This window comes from Spermophilus citellus (assembly GCF_964194105.1).
Source record: "Spermophilus citellus genome assembly, chromosome: 9".
In the NCBI taxonomy this organism is placed as follows: Eukaryota; Metazoa; Chordata; class Mammalia; order Rodentia; family Sciuridae; genus Spermophilus; species Spermophilus citellus.
Window position 1 is genome coordinate 20,487,795 of NC_138191.1, and position 20,194 is coordinate 20,507,988.

General features: G+C 37.3%; 1 protein-coding gene and 1 pseudogene across 5 annotated transcripts in view; both read left to right on the top strand.

Moving 5' to 3' along the window:
- The window catches only part of DENND2C (DENN domain containing 2C), an 85,608-nt gene extending 65,600 nt beyond the window's left edge, over positions 1-20,008 (top strand). For 2 of the 4 annotated variants that reach the window (XM_081307906.1, XM_081307908.1), the window contains 11 exons: positions 3,129-3,238; positions 5,439-5,508; positions 6,346-6,423; positions 6,941-7,081; positions 7,553-7,701; positions 8,451-8,628; positions 10,449-10,490; positions 11,739-11,844; positions 18,033-18,272; positions 18,504-18,590; positions 19,913-20,008. In XM_081307906.1, the coding sequence (XP_081164032.1) occupies positions 3,129-3,238; positions 5,439-5,508; positions 6,346-6,423; positions 6,941-7,081; positions 7,553-7,701; positions 8,451-8,628; positions 10,449-10,490; positions 11,739-11,844; positions 18,033-18,272; positions 18,504-18,590; positions 19,913-19,944 (1,233 nt within the window). In that variant the 3' untranslated portion in view covers positions 19,945-20,008. The remainder of the gene's footprint in view (positions 1-3,128; positions 3,239-5,438; positions 5,509-6,345; positions 6,424-6,940; positions 7,082-7,552; positions 7,702-8,450; positions 8,629-10,448; positions 10,491-11,738; positions 11,845-18,032; positions 18,273-18,503; positions 18,591-19,912) is intronic. The other 2 variants (XM_081307907.1, XM_081307909.1) reach the window with 1 other exon arrangement.
- The window catches only part of LOC308656637 (protein SET-like), a 119,174-nt pseudogene that overhangs the window by 84,717 nt on the left and 14,263 nt on the right, over positions 1-20,194 (top strand). The gene's annotated exons all lie outside the window — the stretch shown is intronic.

Genomic DNA, 20,194 nt, shown 5'->3' on the forward strand with positions numbered 1-20,194 from the left:
TCAAAGCCAGCCTCAACAACGTAGCAAGGCCCTAAGCAACTTAGTGAGACCCTGTCTCAAAATAGAAAGGGCTGGGGTTGTAGCTCAGTGGTGAAGCACCCCTGGATTTGATCCCCAATAACAACAACAACAACAAAAAAAAAACAACTTTTGTTGCAGGTGTTTAAAAATATTCCAGTTGGATGCAGTGGCCCAGCCACTCAGGAGGCTGAGGTAGGAGGATGGCAAGTTTGAGGCCATCTTGGAAACTTAGCAAGAAACTGCCTCAAAATAAAATTAAAAGGACTGGGGGCAGACTAGGGATGTGGCTTAAGTGGTAGTGCGCTCGCCTAGCATGTGTGAGGCACTGGGTTCGATTCTCAGCGCCACATAAAAATAAAATAAAGACATTTGTGTCCACCTAAAACTAAAAAATAAATATTTTTAAAAGTTTTTTTAAAAAAGGACTGGGGGTATAGCTCAGTGGTAGAGCACTTGCCTAGCATGTGAGAGACCTTGGGTTTAATCTCTAGTAGCTCAAAAAAAAAAAAAAAAATCAAATTTCAGGGGCTAGAGATGTACCTCAGCCTCTATGCAAATCAAATTTCACATGCAAATCTGTATTTCTGCCTTGTCATGAGAAACTGGAAAAAGTAGCAACACTAAGCCTGCATTCCAAAGTGGCAGGAATTGACTGAAACCGAGTAAAGAGCAAAACTTCATGGGCCAGTGTAGTCTATAAGGCCCCTCACTCAGGAGGGCCCTATGAGGGGGATTTAGTGCTCTGTAGTCACCATCTTGAATTGCTTAATAATTTTTGAATTTGTGTTTATTATTAATTGAAGTCTGATAGGACAGTTGGACTTGTGCCAAGGACATTTTCGGGTTTTTTTTTTTTTTTTTTTTTGAGGTACTGGGGATTGAACCCAAGGCCCCTTTACCACTGAGTTACATCTTCAGCTCTTTACATATATATATATATATATATATATATTTTTTTTTTTTTTTTTTTTTTTTTTTTTTTTTTTTGAGATAGTTTCTTACCAAGAATCCCAGGCTGGCCTCAAACTTGTGATCCTCTTACCTCAGCCTCCTGAGTAGCCTCAATTACTGGTGTGTGCCACTGTTCCCAGCTTGTACCAGGGTCTTAAAGCCTCAGTTCTTTGGTCTCACCTCCTGTTGCCCTCCTGGGGTGAGTTTACTGATTGTCCTGGTTTACTGGATCCTGTCTGACTTCCTTTACATCCCAGTAGAGTGACTGCTGCCTGGCAGGGACTTGAGCATAGGCATGGGGGAGGGTGGGCTCAGGCAAGCATTCCTCTGCAGCATCTCTACACAAAGCATGGGGGCAGTTTTTCCTGCCTTGCCCTGGGCTGGTAGCGCCACATATCTTCAGTGGATGACTTCAGTGGAAGCAAGCCTTTTCCAAGTGTGGAAAGTACCAAGTATCCAAGTACCAAGCACATCCCAGTATGGAGACTGTAACCCCTGGGGGTTGCCCAACTGCTTTTGGTTAAAATGGTGGCCCCTTGGTCTGCTGCTGGCGAAGGAGGAAACCCAGCAGAGGGTCTCAAAATAAAAAGTAGGAAAGGGTTGGGGATGTAGCTCAGTGGTTAAGCAACCGTGGGTTCAATTCCCAGTACTAAAAAAAAAAGAAGTTATCCCTTTAAAAAGGACATTTACTGACTTTCCAGCTTATTACTTGCACCACTTCTCATTTATCTGCTGATCCTCTTTGAGACTTTGGATTTATAACCCTGAGTTACATGTTTCACTAAAAAAATTAGTGAAACACAACTGTACTGGAATCTAAGAACTATTTTTCTGCATGGATTCTTATTTTTTAAATGCCTCAACAATATCCCTACAGTGAATAAATCCATAATTTCTCATAAGTTTAATTTCTCATAAAATTCCTTCACTTAGCCTGAAAGCACAAAGTCATAGCATTGTTTAGTAAAATGCACTATAATATATAGGCTAAAATAAGGTTATTTAGATAGCTTGATATCAAGTTTGCCACTAAGAGGAGCTTAATTATTTTTCCTGGTTTCAGTTAGTCTTACAATTGGAAAGGGAAAGCTAAGTCTGAATTAAGAGACTCAACCAGATAAGGACACAGTTAATTCTGGCAGTGATTCAGGAACATCTCTAAGTAAGTCACATACCATCTTTGTGCTGTAGGCATTCCCAGTTATGGGAGGAAAGACCTGATCCTTTTGGATTTTGTTGTGGAAACCTTGGATGATAATGATTGTGGAAAGTATTTTTATATTTTAACAATGTAAAAATTAAAGGTTATGATACAACTATGTTTTTATTAGTTCCTTCTTTCCTTCCTTCCTTTTTGTGGTGCTGGGAATAGAACTCAGGGTCTTGAACAAACTGGGCAAGTGCTGTCTTACTGAACTCCATCCCCAGCCCTGATGTTTTTCTGTTTTTAAGAGCTTGATATTAATAATCTAAAAGTAATGTGATAATTGGACTTATGTGCTTATTTTTATAGAGGACAGGTGGTACTAGTTTCTAAATGTCTTTTGGTTTAACTAAATTTAGACTGTCTTTTAAAATGCAATGCCACTTTTACACAAGATTATTCCATGGTAAAATTTTACAGGAAGTTGCAAACCAGTAATTAGGTAACAAAGATTATATGCTAAGAGAAATGATTATATATGGGATGGATTCTAAAAATAGCATTTTTCTAAATAACATTCATCTGCCTTCTCAAAGCACCCTTGATGATTGATCAGAGGATGTCTTGAGATGACTAGGTTTTTGCTATTAGTAATATTATAGAATGAGTCTCTGACTTATAAAAATACTGGGTTTCTACTAGTGTGTGAATCCTGAATTAAGAGTCTGCCTCTAGATAAGAAACTATTTGTAACCACGTTTTTTACACTAGATTATAGGATCTCCACAAGCACCATTTCTGTGTAAAAATAGGATTCTTTATTCTTAGTAACTGTTCTTAGTGCATCTTCCGTGATTCTCAGTCTTGGCCTTCCTGTTTTGTTAAGCACAAAACCACACTGAGACATTTGCTCAGGCTTATCAGACATCTCTTTTCCTGAGACCAGGCTGAGTTTTTATTTCTAGTCTCTACTTTCATAGAATAATGTTACCTATGTTGTTATCTTTTTCAGGGTGATCATGGCTTTAAGCAATCCAAAGACACTGAAGAGAGGCTCAAAGTTATCCCAAAATTTTGTTTTCCTGATTCGAAGGACTGGGCACCAACCTCAGAACTAAAGAGGTGAATGGGCTACTTTATCTGATTTCTATTTGTTGGGACTGCCAAAACGGAACCAGAGTATTTGAGAAATGGGTAGAACTAGGGATAAAGCTTTGTGAACATTGTGGCAGACCAAGGATACAGTGGGAGGAAAGGAAGAAACAGAATCAGAACATTTCCTATATGGGACTTGAAAAGGAAAACAGGGGCTGGGTGTGTAGCCCAGTGGTAGAGTGCTTGCCCAGCACATGTGAGGCACCGGGTTTGATCCTCTGCAGTACATCAAAATAAATAAATAAAATAAAGGTATTGTGTTCTTATACAACTGAAAATATTTTTAAAAAGAAGTTTAAAAAAAAAGAAGACAGTAATTTCAGGGTCAAAGAGAAAACAAGTTTGAAGGTCTCTTTGGTTTGTTGGTTTTGATGAAGAAAATAGTTCTCCCTTACATACAATAAGGAATGGCCCAGAGTGCACAGAAAATGAAAAAAGACTTGGTCTTTGGGACTCTAGTCCTAGAAACAAAGATAAAAAAGAACAATGTTCTCATCTTGTTTCTTTTTCAAGTGGGTAAAAAAGCCACAGCCTAGATTATACCATTCCCCCTGTGGAACTTGTATTGAGGGAGGCTACAGTTTGTGAGGTGTGGGTGTATTTGAGAAGGGAAGAATTAAAGAGGAAATTGCATGTTTTTGTTGGTTTGTTTGGTGGTCCTGGGGTTGAACTCAGGTGTGCTATTATCACTGAACTACATCCCTATTATTATTATTATTATTATTATTTGAGATAGGGTCTCACTAGACAGCCAAGACTGGCCTTGAACTTCCTATTCTCCTGCCTCAGCCTCCTGCATCATCACTAGGATTGACATGTGCACTGTGCCTGGTAGAAATTATCATTTTTAATTAATAAACCATTATCATCTCTGAATTCTGCTTATAAATACATATAACTGCCTTATTCAGAATTTTAATTATTAAGCCAGGTGGGACTGCAACTATAGTCCCAGATACTTGGGAGGCTGAGGCAGAATTGCTTGAACCCTGGATTTTGAGACTGGTCTGGGCAATGTAGTGAGACCTTATATCAAAAAAACCCCAAACACACAAAAGAACCCTGTAACTATTAACAGTGCTTTTTAGGTTGAAATACTTAAGTGAGCCATGTCACATGCCAGTGGCCTGCTATATGATAGTCTCAGCTGTTACCTAAGTGGCCCTGCCCTGCCTCCAGACTTGGCAGGGCTCTCATAGCCAGTTTAGCCTGATTACGCTCTTTATCTCAGCCATAAGCTGCGGTACTCTAGTGCTGTCCGTGGCAGCACTAGCCACACAGCAGCTTCTTTCAGATTGGTCTGGCTTTTCCCCCTAGGTTAAGATGTTTATTCCAGAATGTTTGGAAAATATGGAAGAGTAAATAAAAAGAAGAAATTAGAAATCACTGTCAATCTGGTTACTGAGAAATAATCACTGTAATACTTTGGCATATTCTTTTCTAATCTTTATTTTTGGCCATATGTAAATCTATATTCATTATTTAAATATGGACCTCTTAATTATTACTGAGTTTCTTTCTTAGGCATCTTTGGGTCCTTTTTTTGGTAAATTATCTATGTATGTCTTTTGCCCATGTTTCTAATGAGGAATTGATATTTTTCCTATTAATTTTTTAATAATTATTTTATTTTGTGTTTTTTTATTTTTATGTGGTGTTAAGGATCAAACCCAGTGCCTCACATATGCTAGGCAAGCTCTCTGCCACTGAGCTATAGCCCCAGACCCTCCTATTAATTTGTATGGATTAAGGATTTTTTTTTCTATTACTGTTCCATGTAGCCTCTCACAGCTAAATAGAAGAATTTGCAAGAGAGAAATGGCATATTGAAATCCTTTATCACTTACCTGTATATTTGACTAAATTGGACATTTAATAAAATAAAAATGGATTGATTCATAGCTAGATTGCATAAATAAGAAATTAGAAGGGACAACAGCACCAATAGCATATCCTACACCTATTTGCTTACTTCAGTACAAGGCAAGATATTCTCAAGGCCTGGACATTCCTCAGGAGGAGTGTGACTTGAAATAAATGTAATATTAATGCTTCCTTTAATATCACAAATGACTGCTGTTGAACCCTAATTTTCAATTGTTTGTTCCATGAGGAATGTCATAAGCAGTTGTTTTTATCTCAGAATAACTATTGGCTATTTTTTCAGTGAAACATTTTCCTTTGTCTTGACTGGTGAAGATGGAAGTCGGTGGTTTGGTTACTGTAAGAAGCTGTTGGTAAGTACCAGATTTGTGTTAGTGAGTTGGTCAAGGAATAATAGATAGACTTCAGAAACACTATCTCTAGATGCGTCTGAGGACTACTCAGTGATCTGTATTTAAAAGAAATTGTATTAAGTTTACATAACAACAGCAAGATGGAGATTAGCCATGAATAAAATTTATGTGTTTAGTTAGTTCTAGAATAGAAAGAATAGAATAGAAAGGGTATGGATTTTTTTAAAAACTTATTTGTTGGGCTGGGGTTGTAGCTCAGTGGTAGAGTGCTTGCCTTGCACACATGAGGCCCTGGGTTCGATCCTCAGCACCACATCAAAATAAATAAATAGAAATAAAGATATTTTAAAAATTTATTTGTTTATAATAAAGTAACTTCTAACATAGTGGCTGAATATCAGTGTGGATATATTTGAGGAATGGAGTACAAGGAGCCAATCAATGGAGCTTTGAGTTACTCACCAGCCATTTGAGGGCTTTCTTCTTGTAAGTGCTTACACTTAACTTAGAGTAAATTATGCTGTCAATTTTAGAATACATCAAGCTATCATTTTTGGCATTTTTCCTATCTTTCAGTGTTCACCAAAGATAAGACCCTTAGATCCTTCTCTGTATGAGCTTATGTTAAAAGAAGCTGGACACAGTGGTGCATGCCTGTAGGCTAACTGCTTGAGAGGCCGAGGCAGGAGCATTGCTTGAGCCTAGAAGTTTGAGGCCAGCCTAGGTGACATAGTAAGACTCATGTCACAAAAAGAATATTAAAAGAATATTAATAGTCAGAATTAGTAAAGACTTGTGCTGCTTGATTTTTGTTGTCTTTGTTGCTTTTTCTTTTAGCCAGAAGGCAAAGGAAAGCGACTCCCGGAGGTCTACTGCATGGTTAGTCGCCTAGGCTGCTTCAATCTTTTTTCAAAGGTGAGAGAAGAATGGACTCTCTGAAAATTGATATCCTTTCTGCTCTCCAAGAAAGTTTTGTTGCTGATGACTTCATTGAGAAACACTAAGACTTTGACAAATTATTTTAGAAAGGTTCCCCACAGGGGCTGTGAGTGTAGCTATATTATTCTCATTTTGGTTTGCTAAAACTCAATTTTTAAAGACTATGGCCTGAAGCATCTCCTTTCTTCTCTCATGTTTTTCCTAGACCCCAAATTGCAGGATATCATATTCAGTGTTACCTTCCTTTGCCCTTTCCTTAGTGAAATGAAAAGGAACTCATCTTCTAAAAATAATCTGATTTGTTAGTAACTTTTCTTAGGATTGTAAAGAAACCCTCAACAGATATGATGCTATAATGAAATTTCATTGCTTTCAGAAGCTTATCTATCGTAAATTCAGATATATACACCAAGTTTGGCAGTTCCGACAATAGGAAGGATTCTTTTATCTTTGAACTGAGCTCAAAATAAAATAACATACATTGTGTGTGTAGATTCTGGATGAAGTAGAGAAGAGAAGAGAAATGTCTCCTGCCCTTGTTTATCCATTCATGCGAAGTGTCATGGAAGCTCCTTTCCCAGCTCCTGGACGTACCATCACAGTTAAGAGCTACCTCCCTGGGGCTGGAGATGGGGTAAGTTAGCTCATTTTGAAAAGATTTCATAGCTACCAGAGAGAAGGCCTTGTACTATAGGGAGAGTTTCCGGGAACTTAAAGAAATAGTTTCCCCTTTTCATAAACTGTAAATAATATTTTTATTCCTATAAAGCACTGGAAAATATCCAATTGTTCTGAAATAGTTGAACCTCAACCCAAGACCCAAAGTAATCCTAGATTAGATTAGATCCCTCTGTAGTGACAATTTCAGTGTGATAAATGATGATTATCCATGTTATTTTCAGATGGAATAAAGTTTTGACCAGAAATTTATAGCGAAAAAAAAAGCTATAGGATCTTAGGATTAGTGTAGACAGTTTCACAAATACTTTGTAGCAGACCCTCTTTCTGGAACTTAACTTGTAAAAGCATGAGAGTATCTATTAGTGTTGCCATTATGGGTTGTTTTCCAACATCAGCTTTCCTGATTCAAATTCTTGCATTTCAGTCAATTGAACTCTGCCGACCACTAGATTCAAGATTGGAACATGTGGACTTTGAATGCCTTTTTAAGTGCCTGAGCGTGTGTCATCTCATCCGGGTCTGTGCTTCTCTTCTCTTAGAGCGGAGGGTAATATTTGTTGCTAACAGCCTAAGGTAAGAAATAAATGAAAAATGTTAGTTCACCTTGGTGCTTGTTCTTTTGTTTTTTACATTTCTTCATTTTTTGCTGTTGTTCTTTCTATTTTAAAACTTGCGCATATTTAAGAAAATCTAAAATAAGCCTCTCAGTTACCTAATGCTGTAGAGACATGAATAATTCCAAATGCTAACTAGATAGCCATTTACATTAGTCTATAACAATGACATTTTTGGGTTAATAGATTTCCTTTCAAAATGAATTTTTGCTTAAACTGTCGTTAAAGATTTGTATTACTAGTCTGGTTCTTGCCTGTGGTTCTCATCTATTTGAGAAAGTAAGGCAGGAGGATCACTTGAGCCCAGGACTTCAAGGCCAGCCTTGACAACAACATAGCAAGACTCAACTCTCAAACACCAACTACAAAAATAAAAAAAAAAAAAATTAGTATTCTTTTCTATTTGCACACTAATTTTTAGCTTGATAATTTTTTGGGAACATTTATATAATATAATATCAACATAATATATATATATATATATATATATATATATATATATATATATATATGTTGATATATAATATCAACATAATAGGTTGATATTAAATATTTTCAGTAAATTAAAATTTTGAATAGAATGGCAAAAATTAATGAGTATTCACCAAGTTGTAGCCAGCCTCTGTTTGTAATTCTTGAACATAATGTCTGGAATACCTTCCCTGGGTTGCTCTGAGTGTAACAACATTTGCTTTCTCCTCTGTCTAGCACCCTCTCGAAATGTGGCCATGCTGTGGTTGCTACACTGTATCCATTCACCTGGCAGCACACCTATATCCCGGTCCTGCCAGCATCTATGATTGACATCGTGTGCTCACCTACTCCATTCCTCATTGGAATCCTGTCTTGCTCCTTACCACAGCTCCAGGATCTACCCATTGAAGAGGTAAGATGGAATAAATGGCACCTGTGAAAAATCTGAGCGCACTGACAAATGAAACTAAGTGCTCTTGAAGAATGGTAGAATTATTAATATATTATGCTGTCATATTTAAGTCATATACAAAAACTACCCTTGGTTAACTTTAAAAATTGTTTCAAATATAATAAGATTGATTATATATGTATCTATAAGTGCCCTAAACAAAATACACAGCACAATGAATTGTCACAGAGTGAATGAACACTTCCATAACATGGCATTGGAATGGAATGTCACATTATAGTAATGGAGTTAGTGTCAGCACGCTAGAAGTCTCCAGCATGCCTTCTTCTAATCTCTGATCCCGTCCCCATTCCACACAAAAGGTCACCACGATCTTGACTTTTATAGTATTCATTTACTTGGGTTTTTTCATAGGCATGCATCCTTAAACAGTATAATACAGCTTTGCTTATTTTTAATCTTGATATAAATGGATTCATATAGTATAGTTTTTGTCTGGCTTCTTTTGCTCAATGTTTTATATATCAGATTCATTCATATTAATGAGTTTAATATTAGTTGGGTCATTCAGATTGTGTATAGTATTCTATTATGTGAATTGACCACAATTTTCTTATCCATTCTATAGTTGATGAACATTTGAATTGTTTTCAGCTTGACGTTATTATGAATAATCCTACTATAGACATTTTTACACATGACCCTTGGCACACTCATGCATTCAGTTATATGGGTATATGCTTGGAAATTCAATTACTTGGAAATTAAAGATATGGTAAGCATATTTTCAGCTTCAATAAATAAAGTAAAACTGTTTACCAAAATACATGTGCCAATTTAAACTCCCTCCAATAGTATATGAGAGTTCTGTTGCTCCATGTCCTTGTCAACACTATCATCAGTTTGTGTAATTTAATGTTATCTGGTGGGTGGGTAATATTCTTCTCATTTTAGTTCAATTTATATTCCTTGATTATTGTCAGGATATGTTTACTGGCTATCTGAATATCAACTTTTATAAAACGTATTGTCTATCTTTCCACTGGATTACTTATCCTCTTACTGCTTTGTAAGGTGTCTGTATGTGTGGTGCTGGGGATGGAACCCAGGGCCGCACACACGCTAAGTGGCACTCCACCAGTGAGCTACACCCCCAGTCTTGATGCGTTTTTATATTCTGGAAACCAATATCTTTGAGGCTTGCCTTTTCACTTTCCAAAATAATGTGTGTTTTTTGTTTGTTTTCTCTTTTGTTTTGTTTTAATCCCTTGCCCCTGTTCCCATACTGGGGATTGAACCCAGGAGTGCTTTACCACTGAGCTACATCCCCAGCCCTTTTTAGTTTTCATTTTGAGACAGGGTCTTGATAATTTGCTTAGGGTCCTGCTAAATTGCTGAGTTTGGCCTCAAACTTGGTGATCTCCCTACCTTGGCCTCTGAGTTGCTGGGATTACAGGTGTGTGCCACTGTGCCCATCTAATCCACCGGGTATTTTTACTTTTTTGTACACAATGTAAGGTAGGGTCATTTCATTTTTCCCCCTCTTGGTATGGATAACCACCTGTGCCAGTACCACTTATTGAAAAGACTGTTCTTACCCTACTAATCTGTTGCCTTAACCCTTTTTAAGTCTCTTTTAGTCTATAAATATGCATGCCATTATTATTAATAGTTTTGCAATCTGTTGTTTTGATGGATTGCTACAACTTCAAGACAATTCTGTTTGAAACTGTTCTCACCCCTCCTGATCTAGCAGTGCCTAATGTATTTGCCTGTGAATGTGTCTCTGGTTAAACTTGCCTGACTCCTTTATTCCATAGGTGCTGATAGTTGATCTCTGTGCAGACAAGTTCTTACAGGAGGTGAGTGACAAGGAGGTGATTACATGTTTGGGATATAGAATTCTCTGTAGATAATTAGACAGAAAATATGTGAAAGTACTTAGAGAACATGACTCAGCCAAAAGTTCTAGTTCCTACCCACACTTGAATTGACATTGTGGCCACTCAGACAAGATTGACCTGAAAAATTTTGGCGTAGGTTTATAGCTATCTATCCCAAAGAAGGAAGGAGGAAACAGAATAAATAATAAATGCCATTCTCAAAAGAAGTAATCATCCTTCAACTCCAGATGAGTTGACAGAAAGCTCTAATTTAATTAAATTTAAAAAGCACCTTTTAGGCTGGGAATGTAGCTTGGCGTTAGAGTGCTTGACTCTGTATTCATGAGGCCTAGGTTCAACAGCACCACAAAAAATGAAAGAGAGAGAGAGAAAGAGAGAGAGAGAGCCTTTGTTAAGCACTGATTATTTCTAGATACTCTGTTAAGCAGTTTGAATATAAAGATATCTAAGACAAGTTTGAGTCCTCAGGTCTTATAGACTAAGCGGGGATACATATATGTAAAGTTTTAGAAATGTAAATAAAAATTCCAGCTGGGTGTAGTGGCACACACCAATAACCCCAATTGTTTGGGAGGCTGAGGCAGGAGGATCACAAGTTCAAGACCAGCCTGGGCAACATAGTTAGATCCTGTGTTAAAATAAAAAATAGAAAGGGTTTGGGATGTAGCTCAATGGTAGCGTGCCCCTGGGTTCAATCCCTAGTAACTGCCCCCCCCCCAAAAAAAATTAGCTCATCACATTTGAAATATCATTTATCTGAGAATTATTTTAAATCTGTTTGGTTTGTTGTTGTTGTTGTTGTTGTTGTTGTTGTTGCTGTTGTTTGAGACAAGGTCTCATTAAGTTTTGAGGCTGACCTCAAACTTGTGATTGATGTCTCAATCTCCCAAATCACTGGGATTACAGGCATGCACTACTACACTCAAATGGGGACAGTCTTAGAGATATAGAATAAGACTAGTACGTGAACGATATTTGATGGAAACATGCCAGAAAAATTTATAAGATTTATTTGCTTTTTAAAAATAAAATTTAAATATATATACCATGAACATCACGGATTCTACACCATAGAAGGAAAGAAACTTTAGGCTGATTCTTCAGCTAAGATTATACAAAATCACTTGTGGAATTTTGGGGACTTAACTAGTGCTTGTTTGAGACCTCCCTTAAAGCTCATACCAAATTCCATTTTTTTCCCCTCAGGTATCTGATGAGAATGAAATTCTACCATCTAAACTTCAAGCTGCCTTGATGCAGATTTTGGAAGATCGAAATGAAATCTTGGCTCAGGAGAAGAATTTTTCACAAGGTAGGAGATATATGGGCCAAAGTCTTAAAAGTTAAGGCAGTAAATACTAAAGTCCAACACTCTTGTTAAAGGTTGTACAAAAGTTCTATTAGATTCCCTGAACCTTGAAAGCCTTCTTATCAGTTTCCTTGCTAATTCTGTGTATGCCAGGCCTCCTCCTACTGCAGAGCCTTTGCACTTGCTCCGTTATATTTATAGAATGCTATTCCCCCAGATGTCTACCTGACCCCTACCGTTTCTTCTTGTAGGTCCATGCTCATGTCATTATCTCTCTGAGTTCTTCCTGAACATCCTGCTTAAAATTCTCACCCACTTTCCTAGAGCTCATTAGCCTTTTCCTTGCCTCTTTTTTCCCCCCATTTGTTCTTTTCACCATCTAATAAGTACTTGTTGAATAAATGGGCAAATAGTATTTACTGGGTGCTTACTCTGTACCAGGCATTATACTAAGCATTTAGCATATATTTTATTTCATTCTTTTAATACACTTAGGAAGCAAGTATCATTATGTAATTCTTATTTCACAGATGAGAAAGCTAAGGCTATTTACTGATGGAGAACACTAAGGAAGAAACAGATTTAGAGGAGTAATAAAAAATCTAGTTTTTTTTTAAGTTTTAGGTATTAATTTAGACATCTGATACCTTGCAGATATCCAACTAGAGATATTACATAGGCATTTATATATGTTAGGTAGGCATATATATATATATATATATATATATATATATATATATATATATACACACACACACACACACACACAAACACACACACACATGTATATGTGAATTTGGGATTCAGAGGAAAAAAATTGGGGCTAGAGACATGCATTAAGAAATTGCTATTTTATGGGGCTTGGGCTGTAGCTCAGCAGTAGAGCACTTGCCTCGAAAGTATGAGGAACTGGGTTCAAGCCTCAGCACCACATATAAATAAATAGATAGATAGATAAAAGGTATTGTGTCATCTACAATTAAAAAAGGAAAAAAATGCTATTTTAGCCTGGGGCAGTGGCGCACACCTGTAATCCCAGCAGCTCAGGAGGCTGAGGCAGGAGGATCTCAAATTCAAAGCCAGCCTCAGCAGCAGCAAGGTGCTAAGCAACTCAGTGAGACCCTGTCTCTAAGTAAAATACAAAATAGGGCCGGGGATGTGACTCAGTGGTTGAGTGCCCCTGAGTTCAATCCCTGGTACCAAAAAAAAAAAGAAAGAAAGAAATTGCTATTTTAGGGGTTGGGGTTGTGGCTCAATGGTAGAGTGCTTGACTAGCATATGTGAGGCCCTGGGTTCATTTCTCAGCACCACATATAAATAAATAAAATAAAGGTCCATTGATAACTATAAATATATATATTTTTAAAAAAATAAATTGTTATTTTAAAGCTATGGGACCAGATGAGGTTTAAGATTTGAGCCCTGGGTTGGTGGACAATAATGTTAGAGTTCTGATATTTGGAGGTTGGAAAGAAGAGGAAGATCCAGCAAAGGAAACTTAGAGGAGCAACTATAGAAAAACTAAGAGCATATACGTGTAAAAAACCACGTGTAGGGAAAAGATATTTTTTTAAATTTATTTTTATTCTTTTTAGATATATATGACAGTGTATTCTAACATGTTATACATATATGAAGTATATGTAAATTTAAAGTGAAGGTCTGGGGCTATAGCTCAGTTGGTAGAGTGCTTGCCTCACATGCACAAGGCACTGGGTTCAATCTCCAGCTCCACAAAAAAAAAAAAAAAAGTAAAATGAAAGTACAATCATTCTTAAGCCAGAAATAGTTAAGACACTCTTGAAAAAGATCATAATTGAGGGGCTTGTACTAATAGGCATCAGAATCTATTATAAAGTTATAGAAATTCAGATGGTTTGGTTTTGGCACAGAAATAACATCAAGGGACACCATGAAAAAGAAATTTAAAAAAAAAAAAGCTGAAGACATTTTCAACAAGTCTAACAAAAGAATTGTGTGTCTAGAATTTATTTTTTTAAAAAACTCCCATAGTCCGCAAGAAAAGGATAAACAGGGCTGGGGATGTGGCTCAAGCGGTAACGCGCTTGCCTGGCATGCACGCAGAACTGGGTTTGATCCTCAGCACCACATAAAAATAAAATAAAGATGTTGTGTCCACCGAAAACTAAAAAATAAATATTAAAAAAAAGGATAAACAATCCTATGTTAAAATGAGGGAAATGTACCAACTAACATTTGTAAAAGAGGAAACATGGGCTAGGGATGTGGCTCAGTGGAAGAGCACATGCTTATTAGCATATGTGAAATCCTGAGTTCAATCCCCAGCACCAAAAAAAAAAAAAAAAAAAGAGAGAAGAAAAGAAGGAAATATGAAAGGTCCAAAAACATGTGGAAAGGTGTGCAGCTTCATCAAGATCAGGAAAATATAAATTAAAACCACAGTGCACCCAGGCATGGTGGCACTTGATTGCCATCCCAGCAACTTGCCTGTAATCCCAGCAATTTGGGAGGCAGGAATATCTCAAGTTCAAGGCCAGCCTTCGAAATTTAGTGAGCCCCTGTCTCAAAGTAAAAAATAAAATGGCTGAGGATATAGCTCAGTGGTAGAGTGTCCCTGAGTTCAATCCTCAGTACCAAAAAATAAAACAAATGCAATGCAATACCATATTTATACTCACTATAGTGGCAAAAATGTTAAAGTCTGACAATCTCAAGTATTGGTGAGATTGTGTAAACTAGTTCAATCACTTTGGAAAAACAAATTGGCCTAACTTAATACATTTAAAAGTAAAATTAAAGGTATACATATTCCACAAGCTAACAAATTAGTTTTTAGATTCATACCCTAGAGAACCTATTACATGTGATCGCTAGGAAACAAATACAATAATTTTTATAGTGAAACTGTATGTGATAGTAAAAACTAAAAACTATCTAAATGCACATTGACAGAAAAATATAATATTAAAAATGAATGTTTAAAACACACATTGAATAAAACAGTAAGTTGAAGAGGAACATAGTCTTATATATTGTTCAAAGACGTAAAAAAAACCTAACAGCATGTTGTTGAAGTGTATACATGTGGAATGAAACTCTCATGTTAAGCAAGAGAATAACAAATACAAAATTACAAATGATGGTCATCCTCTATTAGAGTAGGGGAGTCACCCAGGGAGCTTTGGAGACATGTTATGTCTTTTTTTCTAAGCTTTATGGTAAGTTCTTGAGTGTTCATTCCACTGTTGATCTTATGAAATATTCATACATGCAAAAAATGTATAAAGTAGATACCTTAAAATATAAACAAAGTACTGTGGACTGAATTGGAACAAATTATGATTTATGCTTATATAATTATGTAAAAATCAACTTTAATATTAAATCTATAATACACTAATAGATTTTTTTAAAGAGTAGAAGGGAATTGAATAAAAGTTATGAAAGAACAACATAAGATTTTAAAAAAGGAATTAGATATAAGAAGGCAGAAGCAACATGTACAGACAACTCTTCTAAGAAACATTGTTGTGAAGTGGAAGAGAAATGGGGCAATCACTGGAAGGAATGGGAAAGTGGGGCAAAACATTGACAATAAATGCAATAATGGCCCGTGGATTCTCAACCACAGAAGAAGAGATATAAGAAGAAAGTCTGTTGGACAAAATAAAAACCTAGATTAGAATCAAACTGTAATGCAGAAAGAGACATTAGAAATCACCTAGCCAGGCATGGTGGCACATGCCTGTAATCCAAGCAACTCAGTATGCTAAGGCAGGAGGATAGCAAGGTTGTGGCCAGCCTTGGCAACTTAGGGAGTCCTGTCTCAAAATAAAATAAAAGGGGCTGGAGATGCAGCTCAGTGGTGGTACACTTGCCTAGTGTGAGTGAGGCCCTCGGTTCATTTCCTAGCACTGCCCCCCAAAAAATCAATTACTTAATGTAATTTAAAGGACTGGGGTATAGCTCAGTGATAGAGCACTTGCCTAGAATGCATGAGACCCTGGGTTCAAATTCCAGTATTGCAAAAAGAAAGGAAGGAAGAAAGAACAAATGAAGTCACCTAATCAGCACCCTGTCACTATACAGGTAGGGGCAGGCCATGACAGATAAAGTGAGGGTACCCACTATTTTACAGCTATGATATGATAGAACTGACTATACATAGGTTCCTGATTCCCAGTCCAGGGTGAAACCCAGATAAAGGAGAATTGTGAAGGTGGGGGTGGGAGGACTATTCAGATGGAAGAAAAGTGAGGAGTCTAAGATGAATATGAAATTTCAGCCTGGGATCTGGAGGCAGAGTATACTACAGATTGCAACTGTATATTATAGTAGTTAAAGAATCAGGGGCTGGGGTTGTGGCTCAGTGGTAGAATGTTTGCCTTGCATGTGTGAGGCACTGGGTCTGATCCTCAGCACCACATTAAAAAAAATAAATAAACAAAATAAGGGTATTGTGTCCATCTACAACTAAAAAAAAATTAAAAGAATCACCTGATTTGGCCAGGCACAGTGACGCATACCTGTAATCCTAGCTACTCAGGAGATTGAGGCAGGAGGATCACAAGTTCAAGGCCAGCCTCAGCAACTGAGACCCTGTCTCAAAATAAAAAGGGCTGGGGTGTGGTTCAGTGGGGGTAGAGTACCCTGGGTTTAATCTTCAATTAAAAAAAAAAATCATGGTACTTGAGAGTCCAGCATCTTTGCTTACCTGGATAGCATGACCCTGAAGAATTCCTTTGACCATTGGAGCTTTATTTTCCTCAACTATGAAGGAGATATAGTAATACCTACCTCATTATTGTGTTTGTTAAAAGCATTTAATATAATGCCTGGTGTTTCTTGAGCTCTCAACAAATTATTTTTTTTTTACTTTTTTGTTTGCTCATTTTAGATATACAGGACAGTGGAGTGTATTTTGACATATTATACATACATGGAGTATAACTTATTCTAATTAGGATCTCATTCTTGCAGTTGTACATGATGTGGAGTTTCACTGGTGGTGTATTCATATATAAACACAGGAAAGTTATGTCCAATTCATTCTACTGCCTTTCCTATTCCTATTCACCCTCCCTTCCCTTCATTGTTCTTTGTCTAATGCAATAAACTTCTATTTTTCCCTCAGCCCTGCCCTTTATTGTGTGTTAGCATCAGTAAATTATTTTTATGGAGTAATCATGGTGAAATATGAGGTGAAAAGTTGAAAGGGAAACATTTGGTGGGAAATATAGTAAATTTGGCTTTAGATGTGTTTTATTTGTTTAAATGTGTTTTATTTAATTGATTCATAATCTGCCAATTTCCAAAAGGAACCTGATATGGTGATTTGTAGATAAATGGAATTTATGTGCTAATGGGACATCCAAACAATGATCACCCATAGATAGCCAGAAAATGCACAGGCTGAAAACCAGGCTGGAGATCTAAGACTGAGTATCACCAAAATAACTAGTTCTTTCTGTGTGCCAGTTTGCTTTTTAAGAAAGGGAATGTTGAAGAGAAGTGTTCTGAGGATCATACTTAGAAATGAAGAGGTAAAGAAAAATTAATGTTTAGTCTTAAAGGCAAGACAAGAATGAGGGAATCAGGAGAGAATAAAGTGGAGAGAAGAGAAACATGGTGCTGGGCAGGAATGAAGCACAGAGTTTAAAGAAGGGTAAAAATAGAAAAGTCGATTAGATTTGGTTGGTTCTCGCTGGTAACCTTTGAAAGAGCAGTTACCCATGAAACCATAGATGTCCAAAGCAAGATGTAATAAGAGCCGGGCATGGTGGTACATGCCTGTAATCCCAGCAGCTCAGGAGGCTGAGACAGGAGGATCATGAGTTCAAAGCCAGCCTCAGCAATGGCAAGGTGCTAAGCAACTCAGCGAGACCAAGACTCTGTCTCTAAATAATACAAATAGGGCTGGGGATGTGGCCGGGTACCCCTGAGTTCAATCCCTGGTTATCCCCTACCCCCACCCACCCCGCAGGAAAAAAAAAAGATGTAATAAGAGTATGTGTGGGAGGAAAATGAAGGTCAGAATATGAGCTATTTGCTTTTTGCTGGTCATGGACCACGAAAGAAAGCTAAGAATGAGCATTCCTCAGTTTATTCTCCACCTCTTAATGTATGACTTCCATCCCGAGAGCCTGTGTTCCCAGATACTCAACATTTAGGAGATTTCTCTTTTCTTTTTTTTTTCTTTCATTTTGCAGCAGATGTGACACTCAATTCTCTGGTGTCTGAAGCATTTGTCAGGTTTTTTGTGGAATTGGTTGGACATTATTCTTTGAACATGACTGTCACTGAGCGTGGGGAGCGAGTATTCCAAAGGGAACCATTCCGTAAATCTCACACATCCCGAAGTGTACGCCACTTTCTCGATCTTTTCATGGAGACTCAGATGTTTGCAGGATTCATCCAGGACCGAGAGCTTCGGAAAAGTGGAGTTAAAGGTCAGTTTTAATCCTAGAGTTCTCTTTATTTGGTGATGGCTTAAATAGCATGAATATAATAATATAATCCAAAAACAATGTAAAGCTATAAGGGCTCAAACTTGGAAATGTTCAGTTTGAGAATTATTTATTTTGTAATATTGAAATAATATACTGGTAATAAGAATAAAGTTTTATTTAACTAATTTCCAGAGCACTGAACAGGTTTACCAACATGAGTTTTCTTTATAGGTTTGTTTGAGGTCCGGGCACTCCAGTACTTGGAAACAATTCCTGAGTCTGAGCCCAGTGGGGTGAATAGAATTTTGCGGAGTCTTGGTGAGTTTCCGTGATTTACTATAAGAGAAATGTGGCTGAAGTGGGGAAAAATGCTCTCCAGTAAGCAAAGCTCATCCCAAAGGCTTTATAATCAGATTAGTGTAACTTCAAGTAGACTTGAGCAGAAAGCATGACCCTAGTTCCAAAGTGTTTGGGAGAAAAACTCTCAGAGGTTGGAACCCCCATCAGAGTAGCCTGTTCTGATGAAGCTCCCTGAACTGTCCCTTTATAAGTTTCCATACCATGATTATTAGTTCTTTTTAGGCTATGTCTCTTGGATAATCTTAAAAAAACTGTGGCCCCTTTTCCCATGCAAATAAATTGTACATATAATTTTAGGGTGTTTGTGGACCCCCCCCCAAGCCTGTCCATAGACTTCAGATTAAAAACACCTGATTTAGAGGAACTCTGAGGCAAAAGATTATGCACTTCATAAAGAAACAGTTATTTATGATTTTTCAAATAGTTATCCAGTATGGTATAAGAACATTGGTGGGCTACCCTAAAACAGTGAAGAACCTGTATTGCATAATATTTATACTGGTCTTTAAAATGTATGTCCCTCATTTGATCTTGTACCTAACTAGCTGAGAGACCACAGACAAATAATGCCTTGAGCTGTTGTTTCATCTTTATACCATGGGATTAGATTAAATCAGTGGTTCTCAGATGCACTAAAGACTAATCTCCAGAGAGCCTAAGAAATTTCCTCAGGTTCTATGAAATCTCTGGGGAGTATGCTAGGTGATTTTAAATCTAAATCACTGAATTGGATTATGTCTGAGTTTTTTTCTATCTCTGCAATTAGAAACAGGGATGTTCTGATGGTTAAACATATCATCTGATATCTCGGTGTGTCAGCTTTTCATTATCATAACAAAATACCTAAAAAAATCAACTTTGAAAAAGGAAAGGTTAATTTTGACTCATAGATTTAGAGGTTGGCTCCAATACATGGTCAGTTGGCTCCACTCCTTTGGGGCCTGGGGCATGGTGGGAGTGCAGGGCAGAGGAAGCCACTTACTTCATGGAAGAAGCAAAGAGAGACAGAAAGGGGCCAGGGTCCTAATATCCCCTCAAGGACATGCCCCCCATGACTGGCTTTCTTCTTAAAAGTTCTGCCACTTCCCAATAGTGCCACAAGCTGGGGAACAAACCTTTACTACTTCAGCCTTGGGGTACGCTTATTCAAACCATAAGACTTGAGATGAAAGCTCAATTTTGGGGATGTTTTGAATAGTTGAATTATTAATCCCTTGCCTCAAATAATTTAAGTGAAAATAAATTGAGAGTTCACTTTTTTTTTTTTTTTTGCCTTTTAGGAAGCAAAATGAAATTTCTACAGAAGAAATGAAATCTTTACTTGAATGTCTCCATCCTAAATAGAACAGAAAGTGCCAAAAAATATTTTTTCTAAGTCTCCTTCAAAAGGAAAGAAAATTAATGCTAATATCTCCAGAGCCCTTCCCCTTCCTCCTTCAACTGTTGCTAAGGTAACCTGCCCCCGCCCCCCACCACTGTTCCTCCCTTCCAGGGGCTTTTAATGAATGCCCCCTGGGCCATTCCCTTCCTTTACTACCCAGGATCACACCACCTTTTTGACC